The following is a 17,283-nucleotide window of genomic DNA, read 5'->3' as shown; positions in this document are numbered from 1 at the left end:
CTGGAATATTGCTGCATGCGGCGTTAAACAACTAAACCAAACCATATCACTGTAGAAGCAATTTCACCCCGTGCAATACTGCTATGTTTAACTACACTGTTGTGATTGTCTCCCTATCACATGATCTCGGATCATATGGCAGAATATATCCCCGACTCTCGCGTGTGTGTGGTGTGTTATAGCCAAGTATCGCTTAAGCTCAGATCATGTGTCGGCATGCGTCCCTAACTCGCGTGTATATATACAAGTGATATAGACATGTATCGCATTTCACCCAGAGATGCCGTCACCAGGATGAGCCTTATCAGCTCCAGTATACGCCCCCCTCTAAGAGTGCAATAGACATCTGTCAGTCACAGAGATCAGCAGGTCAAGATGGAGACTGTGTTGGTGGCTTTTCTGCTTCTACAATTGACAGGTATTTTACGATTATTGTTTTATGTTTTTCTTAAAAACAGTCACTAGAAATCTTTGGCAACAGGACCAAACGCTATATAAGTGTACAAAATTGTATGTCTCATAGAGGCCCTGCTGGACAAAATGGACGGTGGTCAAGCTCGCTAACCTGTGTCGCCCGACGATGCTGATAGATTTTTAACAGAATGAATCACAGGATTGTGTGGTCCAGATACGAATATTAAGAGGCTGTCGTCAAACCCCTGGAATATCGTTAAGTGCGACATTAATTTTACAAAAGTCAAAAACTAGAAATGACCAATACGTAGATTCTTACATTTTATTGGGAAATATTTGTGTAGTTGTCAATCCAAATCAATTTTTAAAGATATTCTTTTCTATTATACAATCACATCCTATCATCTCTCGATTGCTATATTGGTATATTTGTTATTCTTGCTGTACGTGGTGTGTTATAGCCATGTATTGCTTAAGCCAACTGGCCGAACGCTCAGCTTACACTACCCAGAAATAAAGCTGATGCAGCTCGTGGAACCTTTTGATTCAGAAGTACCGCTCATCTAGAGTTAATGGTCTAAAATACATCGTACCGCTCATCTAGAGTTAATGGTCTAAAATACATCGTACCGCTCATCTAGAGTTAATGGTCTAAAATACATCGTACCGCTCATCTAGAGTTAATGGTCTAAAATACATCGTACCGCTCATCTAGAGTTAATGGTCTAAAATACATCGTACCGCTCATCTAGAGTTAATGGTCTAAAATACATCGTACCGCTCATCTAGAGTTAATGGTCTAAAATACATCGTACCGCTCATCTAGAGTTAATGGTCTAAAATACATCGTACCGCTCATCTAGAGTTAATGGTCTAAAATACATCGTACCGCTCATCCAGAGTTAATGGTCTAAAATACATCGTACCGCTCATCTAGAGTTAATGGTCTAAAATACATCGTACCGCTCATCTAGAGTTAATGGTCTAAAATACATCGTACCGCTCATCTAGAGTTAATGGTCTAAAATACATCGTAAATGTTCTCATTAACTCCTTTAAATTTAATCCTTCAATTTAATCGGCATTTTCAATGGTCTTAATTACTACCTACGTGTTCATGTTGATAAATATTCTCGAAATCTCGACCATCATCGATCGTCCTCTAACAGTACCATGTAAACTTGAAAGTAGTAGATTAAAAGAGAAATCCTGATAAACTGAACTTCTCTGAACGATCCTAACTGAACGATGAACATGCGTGGTGAAATCTATCTATAGTATGTATGTATGTATGTATGTGTGTGTGTGTGTGTGTGTGTGTGTGTGTGTGTGTGTGTGTATGTGTGTGTGTGTGTGTGTATGTATGTATGTATGTATGTATGTATGTATGTATGTATTTATCTATCTATCTATCTATCTATCTATCTATCTATCTGCACATATTCACACATGATGAAAAATTACCAATAACCAATAAATTCATATTGAATTTCATTAAATCTGCATATTGATATATTTAAATGCAGGATATACTGAATTTCACATATCGTACCAAACTGAAGAATGTGCCTCTATATTGATATCTTTATTAATAAGCCCCGGCTATATATTTCCACTTGTGGTACAAACTGAACGATTTATCTATATAGTAATAAACACGGAATATATTGAATTTCACATATCGCCCAAACTGGGCAATGCAGTTTTATACGTATATCTGTATTGAGAACCTCAGGGACATTCCTAGTCCAAACTGAACGGCAAAGCTTTATACTGTTATCTTTATTTAGATATCGAGTGAGTGAGTTTAGTTTTAAGCCGCTTCTAGCAATATTTCAGCAATATCACGGCAGGGGACACCAGAATGTGGGGAATCGAACCCGGGTGTTCGGCGTGACGAGCGAACGCTTTAACCACCGCCCCCCTTTTGTTGTCGAACGATGGCGTTATTCGTACCGTCCCCTGCACAATCCTCTAATATTAATATTTTTACTGTCAGTCCCTTTATATGCGTGATAAGGGAGATCAGCTTGGTTTCTTTTTCTTTCACCCAGTGCCAGCCTTGGGTGTGTATAAAAGATGGCTACGAAGCACCAACTTCAATAGCCCAAACAACTGGAACGCTGGGCGCGCACCGTGCGGAAATGACGTGGTGCTGATCCCCGATGGTAGTCCTGTGGTGTATGTACAGACAAATACAACGCTGAAAGAACTGGTGAGTATGAAGAACATTTAACTAAAAAAACATAAAATAATATTTATGCCAACTGCATATTTGAAGCCTTTTAATCGTACTATAGCATGACTGAAGTAACGAAATAATTACAGCAATTGATACTGCTGTCAGGGGCGTAGCTAACATAAAAAAAGAGCGGGCTTACACATTGTTGCTAAAAAGGTTGTGCAAGCCCTCAATACTATCTGTATGTAAAGCTTTGCAACCTATCGGACTTACACGAAAAAATTGGCTAGCTACGCGCCTGGAGCCTGTCCCAACCCTGCAAATGGAATACCTGGATAGTCAAGTATGTATACGGGAGAGTAAATCGTTTGAACCGAAATATAACTGTCGGCACCCCTTTATAACGAAAGATTACTGGATTGTCTGGTCTAGACTCGATTATTTACAGACCGCCGCCATATAGCTGGACTATTGCTGGGTGCAGCGTAAAACTAAACTCACTCACTCACTTTATGACGATATTTTGGCATGACGTCATACAAACCATGAGATTGTACATGTCTGACAAGAATATGACGATCTGCCGTGGAGTAGAGACTCGCCATCTGTCTGTGAATTTGGCACATGAAGCCATCATTTTTAAGATCAATGTTTCACAGATAGGTTAGATCTGCATGATTGCTTTAAGCAAAATATCTTGTATGCCAAATATATGTGCATGTAATATCGTATTTTCAGACTCTTCCAGATAATGGTGAGATCATTTTCGGGAAAAATTCCATCCTTGCCTTTACGAACGCTGCAGACCCGAATTGTCCACCATTTGACGGAGGTGGGTGCAAGTAATGTGTGAGACGGAGTGGATTCTCATGCCAGATAGAATATGTGGGAATCTTGAGACAGTGTGTGTGGAGCTGTGCCTGAGTGGATTCTCATATCAGAGACAATGTGTGTGGAGCTGTGGCTGAGTGAATTCTCCTATCAGAGACAATGTGTGTGGAGCTGTGGCTGAGTGAATTCTCTGTGTGTGGAGCTGTGGCTGAGTGAATTCTCATATCAGAGACAGTGTGTGTGGAGCTGTGGCTGAGTGAATTCTCATATCAGAGACAGTGTGTGTGTGGCTGTGGCTGAGTGTGAGCTTCTCAGTGAATTCCCTCATGTCAGAGACAGTGTGTGGAGCTGTGGCTGAGTGAATTCTCAGAGACAATGTGTGTGGAGCTGTGGCTGAGTGAATTCTCATGTCAGAGACCATGTGTGTGGAGCTGTGGCTGAGTGAATTCTCATGTCAGAGACAATGTGTGTGGAGCTGTGGCTGAGTGAATTCTCATGTCAGAGACAATGTGTGTGGAGCTGTGGCTGAGTGAATTCTCATGTCAGAGACCATGTGTGTGGAGCTGTGGCTGAGTGAATTCCTCATGTCAGAGACAATGTGTGGAGCTGTGGCTGAGTGAGATTCTCATGTGTGTGGAGCTGTGGCTGAGTGACATATGTGTGTGTGGAGCTGTGGCTGAGTGAATTCTCATGTCAGAGACCATGTGTGTGTGGAGCTGTGGCTGAGTGAGTGGATTCTCATGTCAGAGACAATGTGTGTGGAGCTGTGCCTGAGTGGATTCTCATGTCAGAGACAATGTGTGTGAGCTGTGGCTGAGTGAATTCTGTGAGACAATGTGTGTGTGGAGCTGTGGCTGAGTGGATTCTCATGTCAGAGACAATGTGTGTGGAGTGGATTCTGTGCCTGAGTGGATTCTCATGTCAGAGACAGTGTGTGTGGAGCTGTGCCTGAGTGGATTCTCATGTCAGAGACAGTGTGTGTGAGCTGTGGCTGAGTGGATTCTCATGTCAGAGACAGTGTGTGTGGAGCTGTGCCTGAGTGGATTCTCATGTCAGAGACAATGTGTGTGGAGCTGTGGCTGAGTGGATTCTCATGAGAGACAGTGTGTGTGGAGCTGTGGCTGAGTGGATTCTCATGTCAGAGACAGTGTGTGGAGCTGTGGCTGAGTGGATTCTCATGTCAGAGACAGTGTGTGGAGCTGTGGCTGAGTGAGACAATGTGAGACAATGTGTGTGGAGCTGTGGCTGAGTGGATTCTCATGTCAGAGACAATGTGTGTGGAGCTGTGGCTGAGTGGATTCTCATGTCAGAGACAATGTGTGTGGAGCTGTGGCTGAGTGGATTCTCATGTCAGAGACAATGTGTGTGGGAGCTGTGGCTGAGTGGATTCTCATGCCAGAGAGACTGCTTTTGTAATATATTTCATTTAGAGCAAACATGACTCAGGGTGTATTTTGGGTGTTCTCGTGCCAGAGAGACTGCCAATAATATAATGGATAAGGGCCTCGCTGTACAGACAAACAGGCTAGAGTTGCATGGAGTTTGACCCGTGCTCCTTATGTATACTATGGAGCCACGCAGTGTCAGCTAATATATACCTACCTACAACGCATTACCTTCCACCACATGTATTGAATGACGAGGTATTTCATCTGCTTAAATCCTACCTCACTAACGCCCACATATGGCGTGACTTTCATGTACACGTGGTTATGTATATCGATAACTTTATTAGTTATTTACATACTTTAAGATCAGTGAACGTGCACACTATTGTTTACCACTGTGTGAAGGCGTCTTTCCGCGACCGAAAGCGGGCACTGGTTTATAAAGCACAATATGATCTACACCTAAAGGATCGGTTTCAGTGTGTGTTGATTAACGCCGCCCACAGCAATCTTCCAGCTATATGACGGCGGTCTGTAAATGGACGAGTCGGGCCAGTGATTGGCATAAGCATCAAACTAAGCTGTTGGGAAACGATGACGTGCATCTACCGTGTCAGTGACCACCCGATCCCGTTTGTCGTCTCTTGGAACGAGCAGACATGGGTTGCCGAAGACCGGTTCTAACCCGGATTTTCTCGGATCGTGACAGTGTAAGAGTGTCAATCTCTTATATCGTGTGCGAGAAAAATATCAAAACTAACAACGGGAATGCAAGCCTCTGAAGACGGAATCAGGTCACCGATTTTAATAAAATGCTTATGGTGACTTTTTTTTAAAACCTAACCTGAACCCTGTTCGACAAAACCATATTTAAACTACGACGATACTGTTCCATAGGATCCGGGTTAGAATTGATCTTCAGTAACACATGCTTGTCGTAGGGGGCGACTAACGGGGCCGGGTGGTCAGGCTCGCTGACTTGGTTGACACATGTCATCGAATCCCAATAGCGCAGATCGATGATCATTATGTTGATCACTAGATTGTCTGGTCTAGACTCGATTATTTACACACCGCCGCCACATAGATGGAATAACTGCGTTAAACAACACGTACCATAGATTTACGACAGTAGCTCGGAAACCGCTCAACCGAACTGACCCAGGACCCATTTGCACAAAGCGATCATAGCTACTCCCAAGCCTTAAGAAAGACTAACTACAGTAACATAGTCGTTGAGCCGATTTGTGGAACCGAGCCATGGCATCATTAGCCTTAGATCAACCAAACCTCTCATACTACAACGTAAATTAAATACAGTCGGAGTGCGGATTTATTAGTGGAAGAGAACCCTTGGTCCTCTTTCTCAAAGCTTACTTAGCATTTAGTCTATCGAAACTACCATACTTGTAATAAAGGGGCGGTGGGGTGGCATAATGGTTAAAGCGTCCGCTGAAGACCTGGGTTCGATTCCCCACACGGGTACAATGTGTGAAGCCCATTTCTGGTGTCCCCCGCCGTGATATTGCTGGAATATGGCAAAAAGCGGCGTAAACATGACTCACTGTTATAGACTTGCCATGATATTAACATTAATATCTCTTTGTGGAACACAGCCCTGGTATATTTGCATGTATCATGTACATATTGCTGACTATCATCACGTTGTTTCTATCAGATGTGGAATACCTAGTATCTGCACCCAACAAGTGGGTCAACCCGGACAACTGGTGCCCTACAGACACGGAGAATGGACCCTGCAGCTCAATGCCACTGCTGGACTCGGAGAGGGTGCCTTGCGCCACGGACAACGCCGTCTTCCCTCGGGACGAGGCTTTCTACGTCGACCTCGACACTGGCCTCGATATCAACGTCAAGTCGCTGAAATTGTCTGGCAGGGTGTGCATTTTTCTTTGTTTTATTTGGGTTAACACACCTTGACAGTATTATGGTTATATCAACTTGGTTTGGTCTTGGTTTGTTTTGGTGAAAGCCAAGGCGAAACATTTAGTAAAATAGTCAGAATCGGTGCGAAATTCAAATGTATAGATCTTCTTTAACTCTTTTGGGTGTCCACAGAAATTGTCAGGTCATGAATGCATTGTGCAATGAGGTTTACACCGTTTTAGCAGTATAGCAGCAATACCTCGACGAGGAATAATCTAAATGGGCTATACGTAATATATCCATAAGGAAAGTTGAACTTGGGGTAGTACTTTTAAAAGAACTATGGTCTGCGCGCTCACGCATGCACGCACGCAATGTACGACTTAGATCGAGTCGTTTTGTTTCTGGAAAGACTTTTTAATATGACGTTCCGAAACTTCAGGGCTAGCGGCCCATGTGAAACTCAGGAAAACGTGTGTCACCTTAGTGTCAAAATACCTGTAATCACACAAGTCTTATCTGCTTGTTCCTGCATCGTCTTGCAGTCGTATACCACCACGACGTTCACCAACTACATACAGTCTCCCGACGGACAGCGAATCTTCCCGCCACCCAAAGGCACAGGTGTCACGCGATCCAGCGTCACCGTCTCCAGGCAGAAATGTAACGACCCCACAGGATGCACGTGCGGCAACGACCAAGGAGAGGTGAGATAAGATACCTAGTGGTGAACCTCTCGGGGAAAGGGAGTTGAGAGAGTTATCCCCTCTCGGGGAAGGGGCGTTAACCTTTGATTTTCAGGCTGATTGAAATCCACAGGGAAAGAAATACGTAAAGTCTGTTTGAGACGTACAGGTGAATGGCCATAGGGGTATCTTGTCACAGCAGTAAGTGCTTATTGTCACATGATAATGGGCGTGTCTTGTCATACGTAGACAAATGCAGTTAGTCTGCCCTGTCGTGTGGGTGGTACAGCAGTAAGTGCTTATTGTCATGTGAATAATGGACATGCAGGTTGGCATGTCTTGTCATTAGGCACCAGATGTGTCTTCCCATGAGGCGACAATGTGTGTGAGGCTTAGGGAGACAATGCCTATAGGTGTATCTAGCCGTACGAAGACAATGCCAACAGGTGCCTCTTTTCGTTTCACAAATGATTTCTTGTTACTTTTCAGATTTTCAAGAAGATATGCTCCGTGTTTACACCGAAATGCCCGCGAGCTCAGTGTCAGATCCCATTCCGACCTATGGGCTCCTGTTGCGATGTTTGTGGTGAGTTAGTTCTGGCAAAGCTCCGTTCAGTACAACCTGTCAATATTAGAAAACACATGGTATTGCACATATCATGTTAGGAGTAGCCTCAAGATCTGTAATGCTGTTTCAATCATTTTCATTGTAAATACGCTGCTTGTATATTATTTTGATATCATTCACCGTTAAAAATCTGATAACATCATTTTATTTGAAGGCGCCTTGTTCAATGGGACGGCAGGAACTGGATTCAGTATTTCGAATTTCAAGACCATCTTACAACAGTTCATATCTGCACGGGTAGGTTTCTAATGGAGCAGGTACTCGTATGCTAATGAAGATTAACACATGGATCAGGTTCTCGTGTTTCTGTTCAGGCCTGAGTCCAACCAGGCTGGTACGGAGAGCGTCAGTATCAACTCATGGCATTTGTTAGCTTGTTGTTTAACGCCGCACTCAGCAACATTCCAGCTATATGGCGGCGGTCTGTCAGTATTCGAGTCTGGAACAGACAATCCAGTGATCAACATCACGAGCATCGATCTACGCAACTGGGATATGATGACATGTGTAAACGAAGTCAGCAAGCTTGACCACCCCATCCCGTTAGTCGCCTCTTACGATAAGCATGGGTTGCTGACGACCAACTTTAACCCGGATCTTCAGGGATAATCTACACTAAATGAGACTGGAGTTGTCTCTGTAATACGCCAGGGTTCATATATACTCGGCATTGATCGAGACCAGCCACTTCACATGTAGTCGATCATTAGGACATTTACTAGGCGATAAAGATATAGGTGGGTTTCCTATTTTAGCCCCTCTCGAGAAAGGGTAGGGTTGGCCGGATTGATTTTATGGTTTGCTTTTTTTCTAAAACAGCATGTTGCATCTATATAAGTTATATAGTCTGTTTGCAGTGAAAACGTACCGATGAATTTCACTTTAAACAAAAAAGTAAATCAAATAAAGTGAAATTATGATTGCGAATCCTCATAATTTTACCTTGCTAATTAAACATTTAAATTTCAGAATTTTATTCAACTTAGGATAAAAGTTGTTTTACAGACGATCATAGATTCAAATCGCTATTAATGGTTTGTATTACAAGGGAGTAACCGCAGATATTGGAACAGTGATACAAATGCACGTGCAGTACGTGATGAGCGTTAACTTAGACCAACCCTACTTGTTCTCGGTGTTTCATTAAATGTGCTATTGAAACTATGATCGTTTGTTAAACAACTTTTATCCTAAGTTGAATAAAATTCTGAGATTGTTAATGTTTAATTGGCAAAGTAAAATCATGAAAAAAAAATAATTCGCACTTCTAATTTCCCTTTATTTGAAAGTGAAATTCATCGGTACGTTTTCACTGCAATCAGACTTTAGTTAAAAAAATATATTTAGTCTAGAGGAATACATACCTAAAAGCTATTGTGTGACTTGAAACGAAAAAAGGACTAGGATCGAGAGCTTCAGATAAGGGCCGGACGATAGATATACAGGGTTTTTGTCATTAGGCACTATGATTTTCCCAAGATAAAACAATGAAATGTTATAACTGCTTTTGAGGTTGGCACAGTTATGTAAATTGTATGGAACATTTTCCTCGTATCGTTAGTGTTTATAATCAATATACGATGTTATATATATTTTTTTCAATAACCCTTTCCAAGTTGTTGTTTCACAAGAAAAGGAATCTTTTAGCTTTGCTTTGACTCTGTGATGATTTGGGACATAATCCAGTAATTGTATATTACAGAATGATAACGCCACGGTGAAGCTGATCGTGTCGAAGACGGGGATGGGCTTCATCCAGGCAGTTCTCACTGGTGATAATGGAGACATAAGCATCCCAGTTGCAGACGCCGTTAAGTCGGACATGGATGCAGGTAGGTCTGCCAACGGGACCATTTCTTAAATCGATCGTAGCACAACGACCGTGGTTAGCATATGTTAAAGTATTGGACTTATACTTGTTGTACAACGATCGTTTTGTGGAACATGGTCTCTGCCAGGGAACTGTGATGGAAGGCTATAGTATTTACCCCTTTAGTGCATGTCCTTGACCTTGTGCCACCGGAAGTCTTGTAACGTCTCTCGTGTACTTTGAGAGATATAAGTTTGTCGCTCCTTGTAACTGCAGCTCCCTTTTTTCATGGAATTAATATATATATAACTGGGCTACTATAAATTGATGTCGCCAGCCAGATCATGACCTCTTATGTCGGCTAGAGTATCAGGCTTACATTATTAGTACGTTATCATAACAATTCTAAGCCCCACAGTATCAAAATCACCCCTATGAGAAGGAGAAAGTAGATCACAGAGCGGAATAAAATATAAATTTCTGAACCAGCATATATCTCACTTCCCGTATAGACTATATATCTACTGCCTGTAGGATACACGGGTGTCTAAGTCAATGAAGGCACTGTGATTCGCGTTGGACAGTTGCCTTTCTCAGGTGTACATGAAGTTTATAGCGTTTACGCCCTTGGGGTACGACCTTGACCTGCACATGTGCCACCGGAAGTCTTGCGACAAGGTCGGGGTTTGAACGGTGACAGGCCGGGAAAGCCACATTTCAAAACATGACTATTGCCGGGAAGGCCACATTTCAGTTACATGGCTGTAGCCGGTAAAGCCACATTTCCAATAGATTAATTAATTAATGGATTACCGTAACCGGTAAAAGAGTGTCCCCACGTATAATATTGTTTTCACAAGAAACGAATAATCCCTCTTACTCACATTTACCCTAGATTACCACTGATTGTGTTTGACAGCATCATTACGGGTGCTCGTGGGTATCACCAAAGTGTTAAATGTCTTAGAATACGGTAGAACATAAGGTAAACTCACTATCCCCAGATGCCCGGACAGGGGGCCACAAGTACCGCCTGGATGGCATCCAACTGATGGAATCCTCGGGGGCGATTCAACCCACTTCCGGGCCGAATGCTCATACAGGTAATGATCACGAGAACGTAGTTAGCTCGACGGATACAGACAATGCTCCCAAATATGTATCTTTACCCATTTTCCCATATAAATATGAAAAAGAAACTTCTCATGTTAGCCAATTCGCCTGCTTGATCATAAATCACCTCATTGAAGAATATCATAACGCAGTTTGCGTTTTGTAGTTCTGTATTTTGTCTTAAAATATATTCAGGAAGTAACTCTGTATAACTATTTTATAGTATATTTTTGTCTCTTGTTTTTCCCCCAAAACTTACATCGATGAAGCAACCTTCGCACTCGAAATAGGCATAACCACTGTAAACCATTTTGTGCCACATAAACAGGTGACAATTAATCAGTTATATTCTCAACCAAAGTACATTGTAATTCTACACGTCTTCCCGCAGTTCCTTCTGAAACTGACCATACAGATGAGAAAGACGATGTATTTAAAAAAAATAATTGTCAAGACAATTTAAAATATTGATAGCCAAAATTCCAGCATATATGTTGTACATTTGTGAAATTGATGGTTGTAGTTCCATGATAAATTAGGGTCTAGATTCCACGTCTAGATTCCACGTATTGGTCGTGCTTGGAGGTTGGTACGAGACTCATTATGGGCTTGTATTGTGTTGCCAGGTGGACAACTTGGAGGAGGTTCGATAGCAGGAATAATCATAGCGCTCATTGTGGTGTTAGTGCTCGCGTTGTTTGGGCTGCTGTTCATCAGGAAGAGGACCGGGTAAGATGAATGCTTCTTGTTATCTCAGTGTTGTTTAGTTAAAGAGGAATTCTGCCAGTCATCGAGAGCTTATCCCAAGTGCTGCCTAAACCCCCAAAGAGGATGACATTATCGACCTAGGCCTATTTAACGGCGTGTTAAGTAACTTTGACACTGGTGTCGTGCGCAAAAAGGGAATTCACCAATGACGTCAATAGGTCACGTATTGATATTGCTTTTCGAAGCTTTGGGTATCGATCGATGATGGTATTAGTTTCTCATTTGAGAACATTTTCAAAGGGATAACTTTCCGGTCCTTTCGGACATTTTGATTTCATTGGGATGCGGAAACAAACACAAAGGCCCACTAAACGAGCATCCGGTGGTGATAGTAATTGCTGTGTATGATTTGGTGTTTAACTCAGTAATATTCCAGCTTTATGGCGGCGGTCTGTAAATAATCGAGTCTGGACCAGACAATCCACTGATCAACAGCATGAGCATCTATCTACGCAATTGCGATACTACAACATGTGTCAACCAAGTCAGCGAGCCTGATCATCCGATGTCTTTAGTCGTCTCTTACGACAAGCAGCATTAGTTGCTGAAGACCAGTTTTAACCCTGTTCTTCACGAGTCTTTGGCCGTGGGGTAGCCTAGTGGTTAAAGCGTTTGCTCGTCACACCGAAGGCCTGGGTTCGACTCCCCACATGGGGAGAATGTGTGAAACCCATTTCTGGTGGCCCCCGCCATGAAATTGCTGGAATCTTGCTAAAAGTGGGGTAAAGCCCAACTCACTCACTCACTGGGTTCCAGCTTGATCTCGATTGTATACGAACTGCTCTGGTGTGACTGGACAAATTATTGCTGTCTGTTGCGTAAAACAATATTCATACACTGATGCTTGACCTAATATTGCTTTCAGGAAGTCCAGCAACATGCTGGACGATGTGATGGACATCCCTAGCAGAGTGAGACGCTCCTTGCCACGTGGCCGGCGCGTGCCGGGTGACGTCAGCAGACCCCGCTACGAGATCGAAATGACCGACCCTGGCTTTGGGAACCCGCTTTATGGAGATATTGGGGGCGTGGTAGGTACCTGATAGTAGACAGAGATTATCTCTATGGTGCAAATTCCGTTTCAGTTTGGTGATGGGCTGTTTTTATCACGTGCGATGGGCGAGGTAGCTGGATTTCGTGGTTTCTCAAGTGTGGAAGGTGTGATAGGTGGGTCTTGGGCTTTCACAAGTGCGGTGAGAGAGGTGGGTCTCGTTTTTTTATCTTTTGCGGCGGTTGGGATGAGTGGTTCTTGTTTCTCAGTTGTTGTGGGTCTCGCGGTTTACATGACCAGTGAGATAGTGGGTCTCGGGGTTTACATGATCGGTGAGATATATAGTGGGTCTCGGGGTTTACATGATCGGTGAGATATATAGTGGGTCTCGGGGTTTACATGATCAGTGAGATAGTTGGTCTCGGGGTTTACGTGATCAGTGAGATAGTGGGTCTCGGGGTTTACATGATCAGTGAGATAGTGGGTCTCGGGGTTTACATGATCAGTGAGATAGTGGGTCTCGGGGTTTACATGATCGGTGAGATAGTGGGTCTCAGGGTTTAGGGTTTACATGATCAGTGAGATAGTGGGTCTCGGGTTTACATGATCAGTGAGATAGTGGGTCTCGGGGTTTACATGATCAGTGAGATAGGGTGGGTCTCGGGGGTTTTACATGATCAGTGAGATAGTGGGTCTCGGGGTTTACATGATCAGTGAGATAGTGGGTCTCGGGGTTTACATGATCAGTGAGATAGTGGGTCTCGGGGTTTACATGATCAGTGAGATAGTGGGTCTTGGGGTTTACATGATCAGTGAGATAGTGGGTCTCAGGGTTTACATGATCAGTGAGATAGTGGGTCTCGGGGTTTACATGATCAGTGAGATAGTGGGTCTCGGGGTTTACATGATCAGTGAGATCAGTGATACATGATAGTGTGGGGTCTCGGGGTTTACATGACCAGTGAGATAGTAGGTCTCGGGGTTTACATGATCAGTGAGATAGTGGGTCTCGGGGTTTACATGATCAGTGAGATAGTGGGTCTCGGGGTTTACATGATCAGTGAGATAGTGGGTCTCGGGGTTTACATGATCAGTGAGATAGTGGGTCTCGGGGTATACATGATCAGTGAGATAGTGGGTCTCGGGGTTTATATGATCAGTGAGATAGGTGGGTCTCGGGGTATACATGATCAGTGAGATAGTGGGTCTCGGGGTTTACATGATCAGTGAGATAGTGAGTCTCGGGGTTTACATGATCAGTGAAATAGTGGGTCTCGGGGTTTACATGATCAGTGAGATAGTGGGTCTCGGGGTTTATCATGATCAGTGAGATAGGTGGGTCTCGGGGTTTCACAAGTGCGGTGAGATAACCAGTTGATCTCAGGGTTTTACATGATCTGTGAGATAGGCGGGTCTTATGGTTTCACATGAGCGGTGAGATAAGTGGATGTCCATGTGCTTGTGAAACTGTTGGTTCTTGTGTTATTCAAAGGGAGACAAGTTACAGAGATAATTCTTAGTGTTGTTACCCTGGGCTGTGGTCGACATAGGTGATTCCAATTGTTTCTAAATCGCGACCGTTGATACGTGTACCTTAGTCTGCGCCTCCCAGCATTGACGAAACCCTAACCGCTAACGGTCGTTGTTCCAGGTGGTCGGTGACGTTCGGCCCATGGAGATGATGCCGGCGGAGATCCAACCAACCTTCGACACAACTGATGATGGCTTCAACAACCCCCTTTACGCTTCCGTCACGCAGGTATGCATATAATTCTTGACGCCGCTCCGTTTGACAGTCGCTCTAATTTTGGTGAGAACATGTACAAAATATGTTGATTTTAGCCATATAAAGTAGTAGGCTACATTTTGTATACCCGACCGCACGTACACATTCGAATATGTCAAATGTTAGTTTCATTACTACCCCCAGGCTTGATTGTCTAATGTGACAGTGACGTAAACTGTTGAAACTGGTGAATGAGTTCCAATGTGGCGGGGCGATGGGGTAGCCTAGTGGTTAAAGCGTTGGCTCGTCACGCCGAAGACCCGGGTTCGAATCCCCACATGGGTACAATGTGTGAAGCCCATTTCTGGTGTCCCCCGCCGTGATGTTGCTGGAATATTGCTAAAAGCGGCGTAAAACCAAACTCAGTCAGTCCAATGTGGCATCTGTCAATGTGGTGAGCCGAATGAAGTACAAGCGTCGGAAAGCGTACGGACTAAAGCGGTTTAGCTGTAGACATTCTTTTGCTGTAAATGAATTATACTGTTCCTTTTCTGTTTATCTCCTTCAAATCTGGTTTATATTGACGACTTTTAACATTTTCTAAATTCGTTTTCAGGATGGAACATTCGTCGGAAAGGGAAACAAATCGTCAGGAAAACAGAGCAAAGAAGAGCATGGTTCTGACAGCAACATATAATCTAAATATTTCCTCTAATTACTTTCATTACATCAAAATTAATTCAGATTGTACTGATGTAACTGTGATTCCAAGCGAAATAATACACATAAATTATAATCATTTGGCTGACAAATGTAACTAATGGTATGCCTGGTGATTCTTGACATGGGGACGGAAAGGAGTACGTGTATATGTTGATCGCATGACGACCCTATGGATCGGGTTGTCACGTCTGCTTTTTCAAGTGATAGTGTTTCCACATTCCCCAACAGCGTTAATCGTTCACCACAATATCGATCACAGGATTGTCTGGTCCAGATTCGAATATTTACAACAAACTCCAGTTGAAGTAAACAAAGAGGCAATGTCAACCCACAGAAGCGTAAAATATCCAGCTTCGTTAAGAACAGAATGGTAAAATGGATACATTAGAATCAGAATCCAGTATCTGTCCAATACCTACATGAAGTCTGAAAACTTAGTGAAATGCCTCTTCAACTGAAATGGGGCGGTAGCTTAGTGGTTAAAGCCCTCGTTCATCCGGCTTCAATTCCAGACATGTGTACACCCCATTCCGCAGTGATATTGATGGAATATTGATGAAGCCGCGGAGCCTTATATTCATTCAGTTACACTCTCTACATAATCCATCTTCTCAAGGTATGTTTTACTGCTGTGTCACATTGTACAGATAGACCTTAAGGAAGAGATGGGTGTTTTTAATTAAGGACTTTTCGGACTGTAATAGTGATCAGATAATTCTGTCGACATCGATTAAGTTACCTCCCAGTTTAGCATAATTTTAAGTATCTGGAAGGATTAAAAGGACTTTGGCAATTCCGAGACTATGTGAATATTGTTGATTATCGTACCATGATGAAGAATTGCAATTGGCAGTTTTGCAAAGCTGGCTGTGCTTTGTGTAAATGTCATCCAACGTAGTAGCTCTACTATCCAAATACCCACATGAAAAATGTTTCTGAATGACTCTGAACGAAAGAAGAATTTGAAAGACAATAAACTATTCAATCAGTGTGTTCGTTCATGTTCATATCACATGTTTACACATCGCATCGAAACACTTTGTTTTCACATCGGCAATGATATTTCTCTGCTTATTATTTAAACGAACTGTGTCTACTAAAATACACCTATTTAATATACTTTATTAATATAAATTTAAAATACATTTTTCTGTAAAATATGAGACTAAATGTAAGTCAAGAGCTGCGTGTTCTCTTGTGCAGCGGGGTCAACCTGACGGCTTTCTGTCCATTACATCAGCTGTTTGTTGGTGTCGCCATACCAACCTACTGATTGTAGATAGATGGGACAAACCTCAAAGGGAGCCTGTCTCAAAGACATGCAAGCATTTTACCCACAATACTATCTCCTTCCGGGTGTCCATTCACTGCTGGGTGAACAGTTGCATATTTCAATCCACCCCACCCCACCCAAAACAAAAAAAACCCAAGAACAAACAAACAAAGAAACAAAACAAAACAAAAAACACACCAAAAAAAACAAATAAACAAACCAGAAAAAATAAACAACAAAAAACTTCTAACCTTTAGACTTCATGATTTATGACGATAATGTGGACCCCACGTCTCCCAAATCCTGGATCCGCACCAGGAAGTAACTTGCCATGCGAGCCACCAACAGTAATACATATGGTAGACTAAGCGCAAACGTAAGATACAACACTTTAAATAACATGCAGGTTCCTCGAACTACTTCCGTTCGTCTATGTCGTAGCACCCATTGTTGAATTCCTGTTTGCAAGCTATCATACCTTCAGCAAATTGGATTTGGATGAGTGAAGATAAGGCAATTTTAGACAGTATTACGTTTTCGTCAACTGAAAGGTAGGCAAACCCTGTTAAACACGTTTGCCAGTTACGTGAGACACGCGATCAGTCTGGGTGTTGTCCTTAGACCAGTGGCCCTCATCAGCCTCATCAGCTTCTGAGATTCAAACGTCGACCTTATCGTTAACCGAGTAATGTTAAACCACTATCCTGTGTAGGGCCGTCGTGACAGCATTATTGTCCCCGGAAAAACAGTGCCTTGGACTCTATCTCCACAACCACAACATACATGAATTAGCAAGGGCCATAATGTTCGTGTCGCGCCAGGGCAACTGCGCCACGAATGCCCATGCGTGAGGACTCCCTGGA

The 17,283-nt window shown here is 43.0% G+C and overlaps 1 protein-coding gene across 1 annotated transcript; it reads left to right on the top strand.

The window, feature by feature from the left end:
* The first annotated feature begins 281 nt into the window (after window positions 1-281).
* Window positions 282-16,136, top strand: LOC124255391 (protein amnionless-like). Its single transcript, XM_046689299.1, has 13 exons — window positions 282-418; window positions 2,469-2,629; window positions 3,335-3,428; window positions 6,494-6,714; window positions 7,248-7,409; window positions 7,878-7,974; window positions 8,171-8,253; window positions 9,719-9,848; window positions 10,831-10,929; window positions 11,566-11,668; window positions 12,573-12,738; window positions 14,350-14,457; window positions 15,041-16,136. The coding sequence occupies exons 1-13, from the start codon at window positions 376-378 to the stop codon at window positions 15,119-15,121; spliced, it is 1,548 nt and encodes a 515-aa protein (XP_046545255.1). The 5' UTR covers window positions 282-375; the 3' UTR covers window positions 15,122-16,136.
* Window positions 16,137-17,283: the final 1,147 nt, after the last annotated feature.

Source organism: Haliotis rubra, unplaced genomic scaffold, assembly GCF_003918875.1.
Source record: "Haliotis rubra isolate DU_JTF1 unplaced genomic scaffold, ASM391887v1 Scf6, whole genome shotgun sequence".
Classification (NCBI taxonomy): Eukaryota; Metazoa; Mollusca; class Gastropoda; order Lepetellida; family Haliotidae; genus Haliotis; species Haliotis rubra.
The sequence above is the reverse complement of the archived record's forward strand: the minus strand, read 5'-3'. Positions and strand labels throughout refer to the sequence as shown.

Coding starts and splice junctions, on each gene's coding strand:
- LOC124255391 (XM_046689299.1), top strand. CDS start 376: ATGGAGACTGTGTTGGTGGCTTTTCTGCTTCTACAATTGACAG. Junction 419..2,468: donor TCTGCTTCTACAATTGACAG/GTATTTTACGAT, acceptor TCTTTCACCCAG/TGCCAGCCTTGGGTGTGTAT. Junction 14,458..15,040: donor TTTACGCTTCCGTCACGCAG/GTATGCATATAA, acceptor ATTCGTTTTCAG/GATGGAACATTCGTCGGAAA.